Source organism: Xiphias gladius, chromosome 19 (genome assembly GCF_016859285.1).
Source record: "Xiphias gladius isolate SHS-SW01 ecotype Sanya breed wild chromosome 19, ASM1685928v1, whole genome shotgun sequence".
Taxonomy (NCBI): domain Eukaryota; kingdom Metazoa; phylum Chordata; class Actinopteri; order Istiophoriformes; family Xiphiidae; genus Xiphias; species Xiphias gladius.
Window position 1 is genome coordinate 14,345,281 of NC_053418.1, and position 21,808 is coordinate 14,367,088.

Sequence of the window (21,808 nt, forward strand, 5' to 3'; positions counted from 1 at the left end):
CAACTATATGTGTATGCATTCACAAGTGCATGCAAATGGACGGATATATATACATATATGCTCTATGTACACTCTGGGTATTGTTGCATAAATATATGTGTATTTACTCGTTCAGGGGCACATTTTTTGCGAGCCACTTTTCAGTAAGTGCCCTAGTGTGTGTATGTGACTATGCCCGAATTCTCACAGGGTCTCATATCATCATCATTACCCTGACAGCTGACAGTAAAATCCATATCAAATCTATAACTCCATTTTCCTGTTTTTGTTCCTTTCTTTCATCACCTGAATCCCTTGTCTCCCATAAATAGAGGCTGCACCATGACATGCCATTAGCTGTCCATGGATATATCATAAAAATGCAATGAAACACGAAGACAAAAAGTCAATAAGTGACAAACCTTGGGCCTCTGCATATTTCCCTATCCCGGATATTTCAAGAATATCTTGCCCATGGCATCACTTTCAATGCAACTGTCACACTCTTTGTCTGGCTCACATGCCATTTATTTATTTATCATCTTTCCTTCTCTAGAGCCACAGACAGCAATGTCTCACTTATTCTCATCACTTCTGTCTTTCCATCTTTCTTTCTTTATCTACATTATGTTTTTCTTTCTCCGTCGTCAGCCCCTTTCGTTCTCTTTATCAGTCTCTCTTTATGATGATGCCTTCAACCCTATGTCAATCACACCCCCCTTCACTCTCAGTATAAGTTTTGTCATTTGGTTCATTCTGTGGAGCGTGGGGCGTGGGGTGGGGGGTGGGGGTGGTGGGGTGTTGATAAATGTATGTTTTGCAGGCACTCCAATTATCTCAACCAGAGCTAATAGGATAGATAATTACACATTACACAAAGAGGCTCTCTCTCTCTCATTCTCTTTGTCTTTCCTTCATTCCCTCCCACTTCTTCTTCCTTTCAGTTGCATCTCTTCTCTCTTTCCCTGTCTCTCTAAAGCATATTGTGTGTGGTATCTTTTTCTGAGAGCAATATAATGTTTTTCTACTTGTCACTGACATTAATGAGGATTTCCTTGACTGCGTCAGGCCTTGTGATTGATATCTGTCTGTGCTGCTGGACCAGAATTACAACACAGATATCTCTATTCAATATATATGTATGTCCAATATACACCCCACATAGCTCCAACTGAAGTTATCTTTTTTTAGGAGGGGCCTCACACAGATGCATAATTCGGCCTTCACAGTTAACAATTTAACTGTGAAGTTAGCAGGGTTCAAATTGCGGGGGGTCCGAGGGATCTGACCCCCTAATTAAGACTTTGACGCCCCCAAAACGGTAAAAACAACAACTGATTGTACAGCGGTGTTACAGAGTGGAGGTTCTTTCCTCACAAAAGATCTCTGGCCAACCACAGACACAGATCTCTTTAACCAGACTACAAACAAGTTTATGGCCTGTTATTAAGTTACTCACAGAATCAGCGTTAATTAGCGACAGCTGTTGTGACCTGCCGCCAGCTACATTTGTCATTTTAACCGTGGAGAGTGGCAGTCAGCACCAGCCAAGAAGGAGAGGCTGCTACCTAAGTGTTCTGTACACTGCTCTTTACTAATGATGATAAGCAGTGAATCTTAGCTAATGCACGAGGAATTCTGTGTCACTCACTGGTGCGACCACATAATTTTTCACATTCACACACCTACGCAGCAGAATGCTTGCAGTGTAGAGCCTAGCTCTAGTAAAGGAGAGCAGAACTCCAACACTAGCAGGCTGAGGTGGACAAAACACAGCAGGGTACAGCAAAGAGGTTTGGATTTAGATCTGCTATATTTTAGCCAATGTCGATCAATTATGCCAGGATTTAGGATCTGCTCAGGAGATCTCTAGCACTTACAAGTGAAAGTGCACCTCTTATTAAAGCTAACACCTCATTATTGAATCAATGATCTTGCCATTGCCAACCCCTAACACTCACTCAGTGTAACAATAACCATCCATCAGGACCTCTATTAATCTCAACATCATTGGCAGCAGAACAAAATCGACACAGCTGACAATAGGCGGGAACGTATTTGTCAAAAGCGACATACAGACAGAACGCCCAGTCAAACCTCTCTCTTGTCACTTCAAGGGACGGGGCAATATTTTACCATCTCTATAGAAGAGAGAGGAATTCCACCGCCTAAGGGTGAAACCTAGGTCCAAATTAAATTCCTCACTTATTCTCTCCCAGTGCTGCCTAAGGGTATCCCACGACCCCTGCAACAGAAAGGTCGTTTTCAGGAAGGGTTGTCCGGGAGGAAGGAGGGCAAGGCAGGGGGAGAAGGTGTGGGGGTGGGGGGGTACAGTGGGATAGGAGTTGAAAGGAAAGAGGGAAGAAAGGAAAAAAGGGGGAGAAAAACATGAGGAAGGAGAGAGCACAACAAGAGAAAGAAGGACGGGGATCAAGAGAAATCACACTGGGAAAAGGCAATGGATTATAAGTGAGAGCAAAGCAAACTCATTTATGCCTTACTCTACTCATAATCATCTCTCCTTTCAGATCTGTCATTTCTCAACAACATGTCTGATTCTCTCTTCTCCACAGACAGCTCATCAACTCCTATCAGATCCAGACCTCTAGCTAAAGTACAGATCTGACATATCTTCAAATGTTTGAACTACTTGAGGTATTTGATTTAGACTGTCAGAAATGTAAGCATCCTTAAAATGAGGGCACAACAAAAGATGAGAAACATCAACTTGCTGATCTGTTGTTCAATATGTATTTAACCACTGTTCTGCAGTCTCATCCTTATAAAGTGGATTTTGGAATAGACTGATTTGAATACATGATCACAAACTTTGCCTGAAAACACCTGTTGTGTTTTATGTACCCCACAAACCAGCTTTTATCATTTCAACTGACATGGTATGTCTTATATTTCTGATTTCAAAACCAATGCAGTGTGAATAATTTTTCCTACAAAAAGTTGACCTTTCAATGCCAGACGAAGCTTTGAAGTCAAAATACAGAAGACATTAACTCCCAAACATAGAACAGATAATAAAGACCTACTTTCTGCCTTTATTCTTTTTTTTTCTTTGTTTCTCGTCTTACTCCCTTCTCATAATCATGATTGTTTCCTGATTAGACTCTTTTAATATCCGTCCCAGTGGGGGACCGTTACCAGGGATACAACATAGGCTGAAGCGCGGCATGTGGCTAACTGTTACAGCAAAGACGTCCCTGGGTGATTTTTCATTAACTGGCCATAAAGGAGGCTCTGCGTGGAGCCTTTACAAGTGGCCTCAGATCTTCTCCACAGAGCACTCTGAGGTACTACCCAGAGAGAAAAAAAGAACGAGCGAGACAGGGATGGAAATATGGAGTTAATATTGTGTCTGTCAAGTACAGTCAAATAAGCAATTGTTTGTGTGTGTTTTTGCTATTTTTCCCTATTTTCTCCCAGTTTGGAAAATATGAAATCTTGCGCACTGCAGTCCTTGTCACTGCTAACCCTGCTGTTTGCCTAAGGAGGGCTGCAGACAGGCATGTGCTACCACTGTGACATTTGGTGCCACTAGACGCTTTTTTTCACCTTGACCTCGACGGCTCCCTACCTGCAAACACAGGCTATTATGTATGTATTATGGGAACACAAAACCAAGCTGGACATACTGCTTCTGGGAACTGAACCAAGTTAAAGCCATTGTTATATATTTAATCACTCTGTATGTCCGGCATGTATTTAAAATCTACCACGGAGCATTTAAACTTGATGTCGAGATGCCAACATGCAGATGTCCAACATGCAGATCTATATCCAGACATTATGTGGACTGTGTGCAGTCAAGAGTCTCAAGTTTTCTACTATCTGGATTAGGATTTAGCGCACAAAGGATTCTGAGTAAGCCAGCTCATCTATCAGTACAATATACTGCAGCCTGACAGCACACTACATGTTGCATTTGTCATGAAAAATGGGAAAAACAGAGCAAACAGATAAATGAGGTATAGACTATTACAGAGGGGATCAGCACCAGAATTCTTAATGGATCTTTCTCTCTCTTTCTAATCGAGTCTCATCACACTTGCTTAAGTTCATTTGTGACATGCAATAAAATGTGATTGACAATGTAACACTAACAAAAATGTAAATGTATAAACACACAGAACTCTGTAACTAAATTTATCCAAACTGCCATACAAAATAGTATGAGTGTAAAAACTGAAACTGTAACAGATGCAGCGCTCTGCCCAGTGGTATATTAGTTGCACAGACGTACAGTACAAGTCATGAGGAAAGCAAAAATGATATCCCTTGCTATCCAGAAATTTTTTTTACATTCTTTTTCTAATATCTTGGGCACAGCAGGGTAGAACAGGGAATAAAGTGATCATCCTTTACATGGATGAAGGTGACCCTAATCTCTGATCTCACTACGTAGAAAGGCAAGAGAATTTCCCAATGAAAAATGCTTATGTATAATTTTATTATTCTAATTACCGATGCAAGTATATTTGGAGATATTTCCATGTGTGTCACCTATAGACCTCTCCGGCTGCACTCCTCGTACTCTGTAGCAATAGCTCTCAATCCTGCTCCTCTGTACACACAGTCCTGCTGGTTTTATGTTCCACCAGGTAGTTAATTGCATTCATTTGGTGTCCTAGGCGTAAAACACTCCCTGATTAGACAGTAGGAATGAAAACCAGCATGGCTCTGTGTCCCGACACTGAGGACTGAAAACCACTGTGCTTGGCTGAGACTTAAACACGGATGTTTTCTTTCTAGTGAAACATCATTTTCACAATTGAGCGTTTTTATTATTAAGATTAAAATAATAAACAGCATTTCTCTTAAATGTAGTAGTTCATTCAAGGTCATTCAATACTGGGTCACAAAGGGTCAAAAACTCTTTTACACATCACGTAAATGAGAAACCCGTTTGCCATTATCTCGGTAGAGGATTATAGAAACCTGATCTGCCCAGCTAGATTTCTCCTGGAGAAAACCAAATTCATGCCCATATGTAAACATGACTGGGTTTCAAAATTGCTTTTTTACACGTTATTGTGAGGAAGTTAGTTATATTAGCAGTGTATAATTGAGTGAGGGATGTGTATGAAAGCCACCATATGATAAACTAAACCCAGTGATGTTGAGTAAAGTCAGTCACATTTTAAGTCAAATTTTGTTTCTATAACCCAATATCATAAATAACAACTTTGCCTCAAGGGGCTTACTTGAGCTGTGCATCTACAATTTTCTGCCCTCTTTGATAAATGCTGAATTACCTTTTAAACTCTGTCTTTCTAGAGAGCGGCATAGTTTGCAGTTTTAAGATCAGTTCAGGAGACCTTTGCCTCAAGACTTAGATAACACTTCTAACCTTTGGAGTTAATCAGAGAAAACACCAGCTGGTACCCAGAAGGGTACTTGAAAATACAAATTGTGTATCTTGAATATTAAAATGCTGTGGCATACTCTTAAGCAGGAAATTTACATAATTTTCTCCTCCAACAAATTTTTTCAATACTAGAGTCAGTGAGATTCAATCGCTAACCCTCACATCCAGCTGCTTCTGTGTTTCTTCATTAGCACATTATTTATATGCAAGTAAACACCATCCTGTTTCATTCAGGGCAAAGAAATCCAGTTTGAACAATCCAAACATTTTCACTGTTTCAAATGTAACACCATTGCTGCTGTTATTTATTTGTTGATGTTAACATCAAGCACTCTATACGTAATACTAGAGTGTTGTCATGTAAAAGTGTGAAGACAAGGGTTTTAACAATATTTCCAATAAGATCAAATTTAAAAATGGATGCACTCATAAAACACACAGCCCCAGAAATAAGGAGTAAGTCCCCATCGGCCAACAACTTTCAGAGTAACAGGTCAATGGTCCAAAAGTGCAACAAGTGGTGTAACTTTTTCTGTTTCTCTCCTCCAACTGTGTCAGAACTGAAACCCAAATTTTCAGCAGCATAAATGAAAAAACTGGCAGCAGCCATGAAAAACCAGTTATAGCGAGAAGAAAGGAGAAACTTCGAAGAGTGAAATGAAAGTGGAGAATGTTGCAGATACTTTTTAATACTAAAAATTTGATTTTGCTTTGAGATCATTTTCAGGTTTCAAATTACTTTTATTTTCTCTCAGTGAGATTTGCGAAACTTTGTTCACTAATATTGAAACAATTCTAATTCCATAAAGATATGCCATTTTTTTTCCACTTTTACAAAAGTTGTTCAGGTCACTGCTAGAAAGTTACCGTGAAGGAGTCAGTATACTTAAATGACACAAATCACTGAAACTTGTTTGGATCTTAGGTTTAGATAAATGAGTCTCTGTGAGGCACTCTTAACATTAATGCACCAGTGGGCACAGAAATACTCAAATTCTAATTTAAATTCTAATACAGGAATAGTTCGATAGAATATCTCTCTATAAAAAATGGCAGATTCAGTAGAATAACACTTAGGTTTTCAATGCTAAATGTACTTAAAACCATAAAAATAAAAGTAAAAGCATGATTTCCTGTTGTTTAGTTTTAGGCCATACTCATAAATATTGATCCTAAATAAAAAAGGGAAATACTTGTTTTGAAATACAATTAAATAAAGTTACACCTAGAGGTGGAAAGTCAGATGCAGGTATGTAAATACAGTATATTATGTTTGGTTTATATTAAAAACAGTTTGAAAGGAATAAAACAGGAAAGTGGGCGAGGGACAGGAACAAGGAAGATCACAGGGAAAGGGAAAAGAGCATGGGACGGGAGCAAGAAACTAAATATCACGAATTGTGACCTGTTTTCTTCAGCATACATTAATAAAGCCTTAGCAAGAAGAGGAGAAGAAGAGATGAAGCAGTCAAAGAAAATTAACTGCAGGAAAACAGGACCATTAGCATAGTGGGTCAGATGCTACTGCTGTAATGGCCCATTTATTAAAGAAAACTTGGTGTGTAATTCTGTGTTACTTCATCTTAGACTCTTCTGTTAAGTAGGTTTGAGTAGCTTTACAACAGAAACTTGAGTGTGGATGGAAAAGAGTAAGACAGGGATACCTGTGGCAGAAACTGGGAGACAAAGACAAAAAGGGACTAGAGAGAAAAGGAGGCTTACTTTAGCTAGTTGTGATAATGCCAGACGTTCTGTGGCTGATTTGAAAACCGCCATGTGGTGTTTCTTGTAGCGCTCCTCTGTCTTCTTTTCTGTCTGAATACAAACACACAGCAGTCCCACACATGCTCACAATCTTGGAGATAAGGATATGAACATTTTTATGTAGGGCTCAAGTAATAACAGAGCTTTATATATCAGTCCAGTTAATATTAGCACATATACACTAACTGTAAGAAATATCGAAAGAAAGAAAGAAAGGGTACATGAATGACTACAGTATACTGAGGGATCTTCTTACCTCATACTGTCCTGGACTTGGGGCCTCTATTGATTCCTTGTTGTAGAAGAAGGAGTTGCGCTGAGCAGTGGAGCCAAAGCCTCCTTTTCTGCTTCGCTCTAAAAATGCTTTTTTAAAACTCTCCTGGGCTAACCCTTGCTCAAACACATTATAGGACCCTGGACCTGGACAGAGTAAAGACGGGGGATTATTGTGTGTACTTGTGAAGGGTATTTTTTACGTTGTTCTTCTCACTGATCTGAGATAAAATGGTAAAAGACAACATCCCAGAGAATCGGTACCTGTGGTACTTACTATCCCTCAAACCAGTAGCTGTTATTCCTGTCTAAACCTAATGGAATTTGCATGGACTTAAAATGAAGACACAAAAATTAGACACATGTAGCGTAGGTGTAACTCTGGCTTCGCGTCTTTAGTTTTGGCAGTGTGTGTAGCATTCATGTGGTGTTGGCTACACTAAATTTCATATGGAGACACTCACATGTTACTGCTGTTTTAACATTTGTCCCCTCAGCAGTATAGTATCATGTGTGCATGTATGATCACCTGCTTTGTTAACAGCAAGAGAAAAAAAAAGCTCAAAAACAAAGAAGGATGATTACTAATAATATCATGGCCTAAAAAACCATGCATGTAGAAAACAGTCAGGCAAGTTAGAGGCCAAAGCAAATGAAGAAAGTATTTTCATTACTATGACAACTCATACAGTGTGCAGAATTTAGAAACCTGGAACAAATACAGAAAGCACAAGTAAACACACATTTGCAACAATATGCAAGGCAGCACAACTGAGAAACACTTGTGTTTTGCTGGCAAAAACAAAAATAAGTCTGGTTTGGATTTTTTTTTTGCACTTATAATTAAAAAATAATTTCTAAAATTCCACAAGATTCAGATATTTATTGAGAACAATTATTTGTACAAAGGAATGGAACAAGAAAATGCAAATATACATTCTGTACCATGTCCCATGAGATAACCATGAAAAAATGAAGGCAGACCCTTAAAGTCAGCCATGTGATACAAAAATGAAATTTTTGGAATAAAGTGCAGTTTCACCTTTCAATTCTACTCCAAGAACTATTAAACACTCCTTCAGACCTGCAGTGTAACACCACACTAATATTTCATCTTTCCAGAAAAATCATGGAATGCCCTCAAATTCAGTCATAGTGAGAAATGTTTTGAGAAGAGACTGCAAAAAAAGACACAAATGTTAGTGTGGTAATGTCTGAAGTGTGTTTTGACATAAATTGCTGCTGTTCAGTGTAATATGTGCTGTCTCGGCAGTGCAAAATACACATACAATTTGAGTATTTATATTACTAATTAATATTCTGAACTCTTTTTTAATTTGTACGATAAAAAGAGATAATAGCGAGGAAAAAACATCTAATTTTCATCATATTTTAGAATTTCAAAGGTTAAATGCACAACCGGACGTTGGAAATCACTCATACCTCTACAACAGAATGGTTCACTCATTGGACAATACAAGCGCAAGCACAAGCACAAGCACAAGCACAAGCACAAGCACAATAAGCACAGCAGTAGTAAATTCCCTTTCAGTTCATTTCTAAATATTAATACAAGTTGCAAAGCTTATTTTCTTAAATATTACTTTTTAGATTGACTTTAATGGCCATGTCAAGTTAAAATCTGAATTTTTAAAGAACAGGGGTTGCAAGATCTCACATAAAGAGAAAACTGGATTGCATCTATAAAATATAACTACATATATCAAAGAAGTATATCACTTTGAACAGCATCCACACACAACTACACACATACTGACCTGGTGTGGAGCATTTTTTGTGGTTAGAGGTGAAGCGCACTGCAGTGATGCCAAATGGGCTTTTTTTCACTCCTGATTTCTTCTTCAGCAGCTCCAGGGCACAGCGCGGGTCATTATATACACCAACAGGGGGCGACACTTCTTTCACAGTGCTAAACCTCTAATGGAAGGAAATGAAAGGGAATGAGGCAGATGAAGGTTAGAGTAAGAGAAGAAACACAGAGTGGAGGCAGGAGAGAGACAGGGAACCAAAAAAGGTATCATAATTCTAGTCCCAAACACACACAGAAACTGTTCAATTTAATGACTAATTGCACTTTCTGTTGGTCCAACTGAGATCAGCACTGTTTTAAAATAACAAATAATCCAGTTATTTTCTCTACTCACTGCTCATCTGGAACACAACAAATCCAGCTGTGAATATTTGCTTTATCCACAGGAACCAAAAATAACAGAGCGCTATGTCTCCTAACTGTCAGAGATGCCAAGCAGAGACAGAACTTGACCAAATATAGACTAACTACCTGCAGCCCACAGGTAGCCAACGTGACTAAAAGTGTGTAACCATCTTGTCTGCACCGTGGACTGCTCATTACACGCCAGAAAGCAAAAATTTATGGATGGATGAAAAAAAAATGGAGCTGCGCTTTTGATTTGATTTGAGGAAAGGGCAGGTTTTTAACTGAGTTAAAAGTGTTTATCCTTAGTTGCCATTTAAGGACATATCAGGTTCAGCTTGAAATTGTCAGACTTGGCTCAACTTTGATGAGTCTAAGCTTTACTTTTCCACCGTCAGCTGTACTTCTGCTCTGTTCACCATACCATGCCACTTGCCTGACCATCCTCTGTTTTATCCTTTTTCATAAATCCCAAATGCATGCAGAAACTGTAAAAGCTCTTCTCATGAAATTAAAACTTGCAAACTGAGAGAAAAGAGACAAGAAAAAAAGAAAGAACATGAAAAAGAAAAATGTGTGAGAGCAAGAGTAAAAGAAAGTAATAGAGCAAGAGAGTAAAATGCATACAGACAGAACACTAAAGACCATCTTGCGATGTGATCACACCAGCCACGTGGTTACAAAACCTGTCAATGGACAGACAGGGACAGACAGACAGATACCTGCCAAAGTACTCAAAACCGCCTCTGTGGTAGTTCTCTCTACAGTAGGCATCTCCAGGACCACATTTTGCCATGGTGACACGCACACACGCACACACAGACACACACACACACACACACACACACACACACACACACACACACACACACACACACACAAGGTGTAAACAATACGCTGTCATGGCTGGTAAAAATGGTGAGATGAGTACAGCGAAAATGAGTTGGGGTAAACAACATATTCAACCCACAGATAATGATGCACACAATCAGGTATGTAATGTTCTTTGACTGTTTTGCTGATATCAGAGCTGATTCAGCGCAGTAACTGCTTGGCAGCTTCACTTCCAGGGTACAAATGTGTTTATCTGATAGCCTATTATAACAGCACAAACAATCAAGGGACCGAAGCAGAAAAGTTGCATTTTCTGTCAAAATTACTGAAGGTGAACTGTGTTTCAATGTAACTCTAAATTTCTCTTCAGCCTCTCACAGCTGAACCATTCAGCTGGTTGTTATTGAAAACAACAGAGGAATAAAAAGAACTTGATTACTTCAAATACCAGCCTGAACACATTAACAATGCCAATCCCTAACACAGACACACACACACACACACACACACACACACACACGCACACACACACACACGCGCACACATACTCTCTTAGTCAGTTCTCCAGACGATGTTTCAACTACAAGAATGATCTTAAATATAACCCATTAGTTGGAAACTTGCCAATCATTGATTTGCACTTTCCATTTAAACAAGATACAGCCTATGGAAAATTAGTTCTGGCGTAATGAAAATTGTGTTAGTAATGCACAGCTGAGTTATCGAACTTTTAGGCGAAAAGGAGGAATGAGAGAAAAAAGAACGCGTGAAGAGGTGTAGCTGGAGGAGGAAATGGGGAGAGGAAAGTGACAGAGAGGGGAAGTGTTCGGGTTAGAAATGGAGTAAGCATTTGAGAAGAAGAAAGAAGAGGAGCAAGAACTACAAGACATGCTGTTTCAAGGCCAAAACAAACTGTGTTCATTCAAAGTCAATTGTAGAGCTGGGGTTTGTGACCATCTGTCAATCTAACTCTGCCATACTGGCTTTGGTAAAGACACGTTTTTTTATCTCTCAAATTGACTGACTGGGCGTTGTTGGCATTTCACATGAATGCTGAATCTATTTTGAAGGTGGATGGTTTTGGTTATGCTTCCTGATGTTCCATTCCCAAACACATCTCATAAGAAAAAGGAATGCTTTTCATGCCCAGAGCCAAAATCTTCTCAATGCGAAGAGCCTCTGTGGGCACCTCATTGACAGAATGTCTCGACATCTGTTAATCACAGAGTGATGGGACAGTAGAAGTAGTCTAAGTGCCCTCACGCTCTTCTAGCACCAAACCAAACCCCTCACCCCACTCAGTGTTAAGCCGTGTTTAGACTGAATACAAATCAAATTTTAGAGAGGATGTGCAAATAAAGCGGGGGGAAAATTTGTTTGGGTTCAGTCTGAAAACACCTTTAGGTCAACAAGTTTTTGTCATATTTACAACAAGGGCTCCTTATTTCTGCTTCCTTTTGGCAGGCTCTAATTTATCATATAATACACTGTATAATAATCATATTGGCCTAACATCTACTTCAGTTTCAGGTTTTTGTCATCCGCATCCTTCTTTAGGCACGAAGCTTATTGTTATGTAGAAATCAAAAAATTTGAATTTATGCATTAATCTTTCACATCACATGATTTTTATTTAGTGATTGGCTTTTCATGTTGGTCCCAAAGTACTTTCTTTTTTTTTCATGTAAAATTTCGCAGAGATCAGAGACAAAGGGGACTCAAGAATGAAACAAGATGTGAATTGGCAGGATAGAGAAGAGAAAAATAACCATAACTGAGGAGAAAGGAGGTGGAAATGGAAACCAAAGTAGAAGAAAGGGAAAATAGAGTGGTAAATTAGGGAAAAATTATGATACTTGTAAGGTTAAAAAATATCAGGCAGAAAAGAAGCTTTAAAAATTTGCAACTAGTGAAAAAATGGAAGGGAGGGAACATAAAAGGAAAAGGGGGAATCGAGGAAAAAGCCTGTTTTCACAAAGTGTCGGATTGCTGTTTTGATATTGGGAAATAGGGAAGACAAAGGAAGGCGGAAAGTCGAGAAATGGAAGATTCCAGTTGTTCCTATCTTCTCCTCCCTCCCGCCTTCATTCAACCCCCCCCAATCCCTCCATAGGGTAACAGTCAGATGAAACTGGAATCACAGCGAAACGAAGATCTAAGAAAGCTGACGCTGTTAGTTCTGCATTGGAGATGACTTGTGACATGTGGCATCACAGGGTCCATGCACTAACACAGCATGTGGCCAGGGAAATTAGGTCAGAGCAAACTGTGACACACACACACAAACACACACACGCATACATAAACCCCACAATCTTGCATCAGTGGTTCTCACCAAAAAATTAGGAAAATGTTTTACATTTCAGATGTTATTAAGGTTATTTCAGGTGTGCGTGTTTGTGTGTGTGTGTGTGTGTGTGTGTGTGTGTGTGTGTGTGTGTGTGTGTGTGTGTTTGTGTGTGTGTGTGTGTGTGTGTGTGTGTGTGTGTGTGTGTGTGTGTGTGTGTGTGTGTGTGTGTGTGTGTGTGTGTGTGTGTGTCTGCCCTCAAATGTGTTAATTTGCATGCATGTCAGCAGTACTGGCAAACTTGTCTGTCTTGTGTCTATATCTGTCAAACACGTGTATTTCTGAATTTTGTCTGAAAGGATGTGTTTGTGTGTGTGTGTGTGTGTGTGTGTGTGTGTGTGTGTGTGTGTGTGTGTGTGTGTGTGTGTGTGTGTGTGTGTGTGTGTGTGTGTGTGTGTGTGTGTGTGTGTGTGTGTGTGTGTGTGTGTGTGTGTGTGTGTGTGTGTGTGTGTGTGTGTTTGTGTATGAGCATACACTGTCACATTGTGTGCGTGTGTCAGAATGATAATTAAAACATCAGTCAGAGAGTTTACACATTTTCACATCCTTCATCTTCGCTCCTCTGAGCCTCTTAATAAACTCATCTTCACCCCCATCCGAAGAAATCTTCCCCACTCCCAGCACATCAATTAAACTGGCAAAGCCTGGCTCAGTGTCTTGGATCTATAACTTAATCTTAAATATTCCATATTAAAATTCAGTCTCCTTATAGAAATTGTGAATTGTATATATTTGTCTAAACTAGATTGTGTCTGAGAAATCTTTTCAATATGATCTGATTGTTTTCTTGGTCTGTAGAGTATTATGTAGAGTCATGTGCAAGCTAAAGAAGCTGAATTAGGTTTTATAGTGAATGGTAGAGTATAAGATGACCAGGAGCTATGGGATCAGAGGTGTGTTTGGTTTGGGAGGAAATGTATGGTGTAGTGCTGTATAGGGCCACATCTACCACACATACAGTATACTGTATGCTAAAGTTCCCACTGATATGCTTAATAAAACTGTAACCAAATATATTACATGAAGAGAGTTCAGGTTACAGAGATCATGAAGATGACAGAAGTACAAGTGTGGTAATGCAGTGAAAAGAGAGAGGTATGTCATGACCACCTTTATTCACACCATCTTATAGTCGATGTTGTCAAGTTAACTAGACGGTAGCTGCAGCTAACTATTGCAGCTGTCTTTTGTAGGTACAGTATCTACTTGCGGTTACAACCCCCTATATCTTGTTGTCGTGCCCTCAAGTGGCCAAAAAAATCAGTTGAAGCAGGTTTAAACAAAGAGCTAAGCTACATAAAGTACTTAGGGTTCACTTTCGAACAGGAAGGGGACTTAAAGTAATGGTCCACATGTTGTTCTTACATTCATCAGGGACCACATAACTAAATAGAAAAAAACATTTTTATATGAATTTTGTATTCATTTATTATATTTTATATTTTTATTATTATTATGTTTATGGGTAATTTTGTTTAATTACAACAAGATTTCTCATGTTATGAATTATATATGTAAAATATAGTAATATTATAGTAATATAGTATAAAAACATTACACACAGAGAAACTACTGTCTGAATCTGACTCACATTCCTGTTTGTAAATAATGAAGTTTGAGTCAGACGTTGAGTCATTGCAATAGGAGGACAAAACCAAAAACACAAACATTGAAATAGACTCTGGTAGACAGAAGCAGTGCTAACATTGCTTGAGAAAGAACCTGCTCTATACAGTACAACCTGATTATCCTGAAAATGCACCCACAAGGCTACACCCAGAGCAGTGGAAGGCTTTACTGTGAACTTTGCCAAATTGTGTTTGCACTGTACCTCAGTCTGGGAAAGAAAGGGGCAAGTAAACTTTGGGAGGTTGCCACTGGACTTCACTGTTTTTTCAAACTGACTTCTGATGTGGTACTGGCCTGGCCCTGGAACTCCCTGATGGGAAGCAGAGACGGAGAAATGTACAGTTAATCAGGTGTAATATTCATATTGGGATGCAGTTACATGTTTGGTAATACTGCTTTTTTCAGGGGGCAGGGAGGTGAGGAGACGAGGTAAAGACTATTATGAAAATGAACTAACTGAAAGACACAGCACGGAAAAATGAAGCGATGTCAGAGGCGTGTGAGCAAATGGTGACCACACACAGAAATGGCACCATACGAAGAAGCCCTTTTCCTTCTCTACTCTGCAATTAAGTCATTTATGTTAACCAAAACAAAAACAGAAAGAAAATGGAAGAAAAACTAAACATACATGTTTGGTCTTTTCATAATCATATAACAATCATGTCATGTGCCAAACCAAGACTACTGCATCATTTCACTACAGTAATTACTTCAGATGCTGGTGGTGAAAGGTAAGTAAACACACACACATTCACACAACCTTCCACATTGCCTACTGCAGAACCAGGACATTTTTGTATTTCTGGTAAACCCACAAAGTTGCTGGGACAGAGTTGGTTCAACCTGGTCTGCAGCAACAGCATGGATTTCTATGGAGATGGTTAGCACTTATACCCAAATCTTGAGTGGTGGCAGCGGTGAATTTCTGGAATAAAGACACTTGACACAGTGTCAGTAATTTTGCTCAGCTCTGTGCTTGAACTGCTCGGAGTCACAGGCAATCATTCAATTTTTTGTTTCCACATCTACCAAAATGATTAGAAGACTGTGCACCTTTTTCTCTGCCATTCAGAAAATCTTGCACTACCATTACACTGTGTTGTCCTGACTACAAAGATAAGTCCTGGCTGCCCTTAACAAAACTGTTTGGATGCATTTTACAAGATTTTAAGCTTATAAAAGGATTTTAAGAAATAATTCAATATAAAGCCTGCGGTTGTATACCATATAAACATACAGATACCTTTGCAATCGGCATAATAAATTCAAGTTTGTGAATGTGCAGAAAAGATTTGTGATTGTAGTAAAAGTATTGAGGAATACAGCGTTCAATGTTGCCACACTGTGACACTGAAGTTGCACATGCACACAAACAGCCTGCTCTAAAAGCAGGGCCAAAATATGAACCTGTATCTTAAACATGCGTGTTCATGTGTAACTTCAGTGTCAGACACAGTATGGGAACTTTGAGTGCTGAGTTTCAGACACAGTTTTCTGCTTTGAATTTGTAGTTAGTTGTTCACAAAAGCATTTTTTTAGACTTAGTCTTTGTGTAACCTCTCTGTTGATATAATCTTTGCTCAAATTTTATTTAGTCACACTTTTGCTAAGGGTGGTATACAGCCACAGGCTTTTAAATTATTTCTAAACATCATCAAATCTTAATAACCCTTATGTAAGCTCATACAAATTCAGCATAATCATGATACATTTAACTAAAGATTATTTATAACCAATATGTTTCAGTTGTTTGTACAGTTTAAAGGAAGGTAATACTAGATCCAGTGTTAGACAGTTGTGCCAAGTTTTTGTTTTCTTCTTTTCTTCTTTTCTTCTTTTCTCTTTTCTCGTGTGGGAGCAGTGCTGCTTCTAAAAATAACAAGTGCTACAAACATAAAAACATCATCCACAATGTTAACATGGGATTCATAACATCAACATTTAAAGACAAACTGACAATGAACTTTATATTTACACGGCCATTTTAAGCATTGCATTGGTTCAACGCCATCTGTTTTGCTTTTGATTGCAGAGATACACACAATAATGGTTTGTTAAAGTGATTTGCTCAGTCATTGCTCTTGCCATGTCAAAACGCCATGAAACCGGCAGCCCTAATCCTTTAGAGGCAGACTATCTGCTGATCTCTAGGATGTAAAGTTGTTTGTCCTGAGGGTCCCCACTGTGGGTAATGACCCATCTGGTCAGTGTATGTGTGTGTGGGATTACATGTGAGTTGATGTGTCAGGTACTAATGATGACGGATGGAGGTGCACCCATCATGGTAGGAGGTCCAAATGCAGCATGGTGTACACATACAAGCACACTCCGAAGGAAAAGTTGTTGATTCAAAGCCACAGGATAAATTATAGCATGTTAGTCATTTTAGTAGCCATATATTCTATAAATAGAGGTACAACAGATGCAATAAAACGTCATGTATAATGAACTATGCATAAGTAAATGACTAAAATCTAAAACAGGAGAGACAGCAGAGCAAAATGCTCAAAGAAGTAGAGGATGAGAAGAGAGAAAGGTGTCGGTGTGAGTCCTTGACAGCAGGGTTGCGTTCATCTCTCTCCATAAATCCAGTTTCACATTTTTCAGACTCCTTGCACGCTCAAGTTCATATGCAGGTGAGTAACTCCCCTCTAATCAACTGGCTCCAGTGTGTATTTGTGTGTGTGTTTCTTGGTGTGTGTGTGTGTGTGTGTGTGTGTGTGTGTGTGTGTGTGTGTGTGTGCGCGCGCGCGCGCCAGTCTATGTTTAAAACTTACGTTATACTGCCCTCTGTTGGCGAACGGATGAACTGGTGAATCAGAACCATAGAGGGAAGGGGAGGGTTTGAATCATTTCATGTTCAACTGTACTTTCATAAAGCTAGAATAAATCCAAAGTACTTACCGTGACTTTGTTCTCACTGTAAATCAGACAATCTAATTTCCAATTTGGAGTTTTCAAATCCTATTGTGTTAACAATCAATCTGAATCAAAGCTGTTTAACTGCATAAGAATATAGTTCGTCCTACTGCTTAAAAGATAGTACTGAAACACGTCAAGGCATCAAAATATAATTATGAGCGTTTAAGTGTAATTACAACAACATTATATAATATGCTAAAACAGGGAGAGTGTGTTAAAACCTGAAGGTTAGAGGCTTCAGTTACTGCGGGGGCATAAGTAGTGCTTGTAATCTATTATTCATTCATAATGTGGTACCGATGGCTTTCCATGTACTTTAAATTAAGTGTTCCATACAAAAAACACAATAAAGTGCTCGTGAACCTTTTTTTTTTTTTTTATAAACAAAACCGTGTGCATAGCCTTCCTCTAGGGATCATTGTCTCCCACAGGTTGAGAATTTATTTGCTGTGGTTGAGATGGGTGGGGGAAAAATAGAATTGTGTGTACTTTAGCTGAGTTACATCTCTGTCTCTTACAATTCAAAATCCTAAGATTAAAAAAATAAAATATATTGAAATAGAATATATTAACACATTTCTGTATATACACTGGTTATAAACTAATAAGGGGTTCTCAAATTTTTCTTGCCTCTCTCAACAGAAGTTATTTATCCAAAGCTTCTTAGTTCAAAGACTGACTCGTGGTTAAAACAGTAGTTAAAATCCTCTTATTTGAGTAGCCTATCATTTTGACTCTTGAAATGAGACATTAAAAACAAATATGAGATAATATTTATAGGTCGGCTGTCAAAAAAAAGGACATGAGCGTGAAATTATTTAACAAAACGCACCTTTGCTTAATTTGCCATTTTCAGGGGTTTTGCTGCGACAACCTTACTTGGTATGACCAGTAGTTTATTGTGGCTAATCGTGCTACTCTTACACTAATAAAGCTATTAATTTATTAATAGCTAATTTAATTTTAACAATGGATCAAATGACTATATGTAATATGAAAAGAGGCACCCATAGTGACAAACCCACAAAGAATCATCACCAGTGCTGCAGTTACCCTCAGCTCTACAGAGCATTTTATGGTCTTTCAGCTCATTGTTTTGGTTTTACGGTCTTCAAGCTCTGATTAACAGTACTGTACGCTACCTGCCCAAGCACCACATGTTAGCAACCACCTTTTGACTATGAGGGAGCATTTAGCAAGTACAGAGCCAGATTTCTTCCTCAGGAGTTGGTTGAGACCCAAAACAGAGTTAAAAGGGGAATGACTATTGTTCTTATATTCATCAGGTAAACAGAAACATAACTCCAAATGGATGTTAATGTTGCTCTGTGTCTGCTGTATGTTTGCTAACAAATTTCCAACACATGTTCCTTTTCAAAATTTGTTGTACTGTAAATCAGTTAATGCAGGTTTAATTGCCCCTTGTGGACATTGTTCAGCAAGTTACATAAGCTCACTTTAAAGGACTATCATCCCCATAGGGGCAGAGATTGACAAGGATCCCACTCCTGTAAAGCTTTTATGTCTTGGAGTTATAATTGATCCAAACCTAGCATGTATAGCACCACATGGATCCAAACACCCACTAACACAACATATACTTGCCTTCTTTTCCTCTTGCTTGGGCACCAGTTCATGGTAGCGAGGGATGGTAAGCTCAGCTCTGCCTTTCTGTTCCTTTTGAAGGTTTATATTTTCATAGTGTGTTTTTGGCATTCTGAGAGAAACAGAGACAATGGCAATGTCTTTGAGAAAAGAATAAACTGATAAACAAATATAGGAGATTAAAAAAACATATAGAGCAATGTGTTTAAAAACACACAAAGAAAAAAAGAGAGAAGAAAGAATGGGGAGATACAATATACTGAATGAGAGAGAGATACAGTATATAGTGGAACAGTAAATAGAAAAAATAAAACATAGACAGAAGGGAGTAAAGGACAAGAGAGAGTAAGAATGAACAAGAGACGGAGGCGTGAAGGGGAGAAAAGTAGAAAAGAGCAAACAGGAACTGCAAGGGGGGTAAAGACAGCGCTTTCAATCATTTTTAAATCATTCCAAAAAATCACATGTATCACAGACATGTTTGTGTGGGCATGTAAATGTTTGCCAGCACCTACGTGTACATGGTGTGATTGCTCACACATACACCTTCCCTTCTCCTGTTCACTCGATTCCTTTATGAATAGCTGAACTGGGAGTGTGTGCCCACCAGTTTAGAAGAGCTGACTAAGCCCCATCCTCTGTGGCCATCAATAGAAATACTATGTGAGAAATGTCAAACATAATGCCCTGGCTGTAGGAGCAAAGTAATAATTCACTTTGTTGCAACAGTCTTTCTGTGCAGCACACATCTCTCTAAGGGCTCAGGAGTAGTGTTCTTCTGAGATTAGATGTCCTGGAACATCTAATCTAACCAACCTTGTGCTTCAAACGTTTTTGTATTCCTAATACATGTATTGATGCTTATCCATCATATTTAATTAAATATACATATCTCTATGTATATATCTCTCTGATATGTACATATATCACAGATGATTCTACATATTTGTTTAGTCAGCAAATTTCCTCAGGTACAGCTAACTTCAGCAGTTTCTTTAGTGGACATACAGTAAGTACCAAGCATTATTTTGTATGAGGATGAGATTTCAGTTAACTATCATTCCGGAATAGATTAATTATTTCTTAAACTGAATGTAACTAAATACGAGATGAAGATATTTCAAACTTAAGTAAAATACTACTGTACTAGATCTACTTTTAGAGGAGTAGGCCCAAAATTGTTTAGAATAAATCAAATTTAAAGATGATTGTGACAGATTAAAGTAATCGTTTCACATTTTGCAAAATACGCTTATTCGCTTTCTTGCCGAGAGTAAGATGAGAAAAAATTGGTACAAATACCTAGCGTGGCTCTGTCCAAAGGAAGTCATTGCAGCCGGTTAGCTGGCTAGGCTACCTGTTTCTCCGTTTCCAGTCTTTCCAGCTAACCTAAGCTAACCAGCTATTAGTTGTAGCCTTATATTAACCATACAAATATGAAAATGGTATTGATCTTCTCATCCAACTCGCATACTGAAAAATCAAATAAGCGTATTTTACAAAATGTCAAACTATTGCTTTATCACTGTTATGCAATGACAATCATTGTTGTTGTTCATATGCCATTGGTACTGAAAACTCATTAAATTCTGCAACATGACATGTGATACTCACATCTCAGGGTAATATTGTCCTGGACCTGGTCCCACTTCCACTGTCACCTCACCTCTCTCACCTGTCATGTTGCCAAAATGGACCCCTTTATACCTCTGTGCAGAACTCATCTCTGGCTGGAGAAAGAGAAAGAGCAGGAGAGAGAGCAGAAAGACATCAAAAGCGTGGAGGTGAGAAGTGGATTAAAGAAAAGAATTGGCCAGAAAGAAAGAAAGACAGAAAGAAGAGAGGAGAAGGGAAAGAACGAGATAGCAAGATGATAAATGAATGAGCCCACCAGGGCTCATGAAGTTGGGGCTGAATGAAATGTGAAGTTCAGCCAAATATGCCAGAATATGTGAGAGATCTAAGGGAGACCCTCCATCCTTTCTTATCTCTCTGAGTTTTACAGTCTGCTTCCTCTGCCTCCAGCTTCTGCTTAACAACTGAGTGAGGCTACGTCTGGAAATGAACTGGCCAGCTGTCGGCAAACACATTTTTGAGATACTACGTGAGACTTTCTGAAAAATATATTGCAGAGTGCCGCAAAAAAATTACTAAATAAACACAACAAATGGGTTTTGGATTCCTGCATGATTCTTTCTGAGAAACAGATGAGTTATTCATCAACATGACTAAAAATCTACAGCTGCGCTAGAGACTCTGTGAGGCTGTTTTAGACACAGTCGTGCTTTGAGCTAAATGCTTAAGTCAACATGCTAACTTAATCACAGTGACAATGCTAACATGATGATGTTTTACAGGTATAATGTACAGCTCCAGTTAGTTTTGCAGCTAGAATGTGTCTGTAAGTTTATGAGCAGTGAGATAACTAAATACACCCAAAATTAAATGGTATTCCACTATTTTTATAGTTTTCATTAAAACATAAGACGAGTAAGTAGTTTTTTTTATAGGAAACAAGGATGTTCAGATCCTTAAAGTTAAAAAGAAAGACAACTTTTCTGCTGTTCACGCAGATACATACAAGCACTGTGATGGTATCACAGCTGGCATTGAGTACACAGGCACAAATTGCCCATTTATGTCACGGAGAGCTTTTAACAGGCAAAACAAAAACACAGCTAGTGGGCATTAACATATTAATTCAGCTTTGATAAAATGGAATGGCAGGCTATTTATTATTGAAATGAGAATAAAAAACTCGACCAGAAATACGTTTTTCTCGGTAGAGCCATGTGTGGGCAGGATCCTGCAGGCTAAACTTGCCCTTGTTGCTGTCCACAAACATATACAACCCAGCATGGGTTTAAATCTGATTCAGGATCTGTTGAGGGGACAG

General features: G+C 38.7%; 1 protein-coding gene across 5 annotated transcripts in view; it reads right to left on the reverse strand.

The window, feature by feature from the left end:
• stpg2 (sperm-tail PG-rich repeat containing 2) overlaps window positions 1-21,808 on the reverse strand; it is a 50,932-nt gene that overhangs the window by 21,226 nt on the left and 7,898 nt on the right. For all 5 annotated transcript variants that reach the window (XM_040155583.1, XM_040155586.1, XM_040155587.1 and 2 more), the window contains exons 5-10: window positions 20,527-20,642; window positions 18,913-19,024; window positions 14,585-14,692; window positions 9,175-9,334; window positions 7,380-7,543; window positions 7,082-7,174 (exon numbers count right to left, since the gene is read on the reverse strand). In XM_040155583.1, the coding sequence (XP_040011517.1) occupies window positions 7,082-7,174; window positions 7,380-7,543; window positions 9,175-9,334; window positions 14,585-14,692; window positions 18,913-19,024; window positions 20,527-20,642 (753 nt within the window). The remainder of the gene's footprint in view (window positions 1-7,081; window positions 7,175-7,379; window positions 7,544-9,174; window positions 9,335-14,584; window positions 14,693-18,912; window positions 19,025-20,526; window positions 20,643-21,808) is intronic.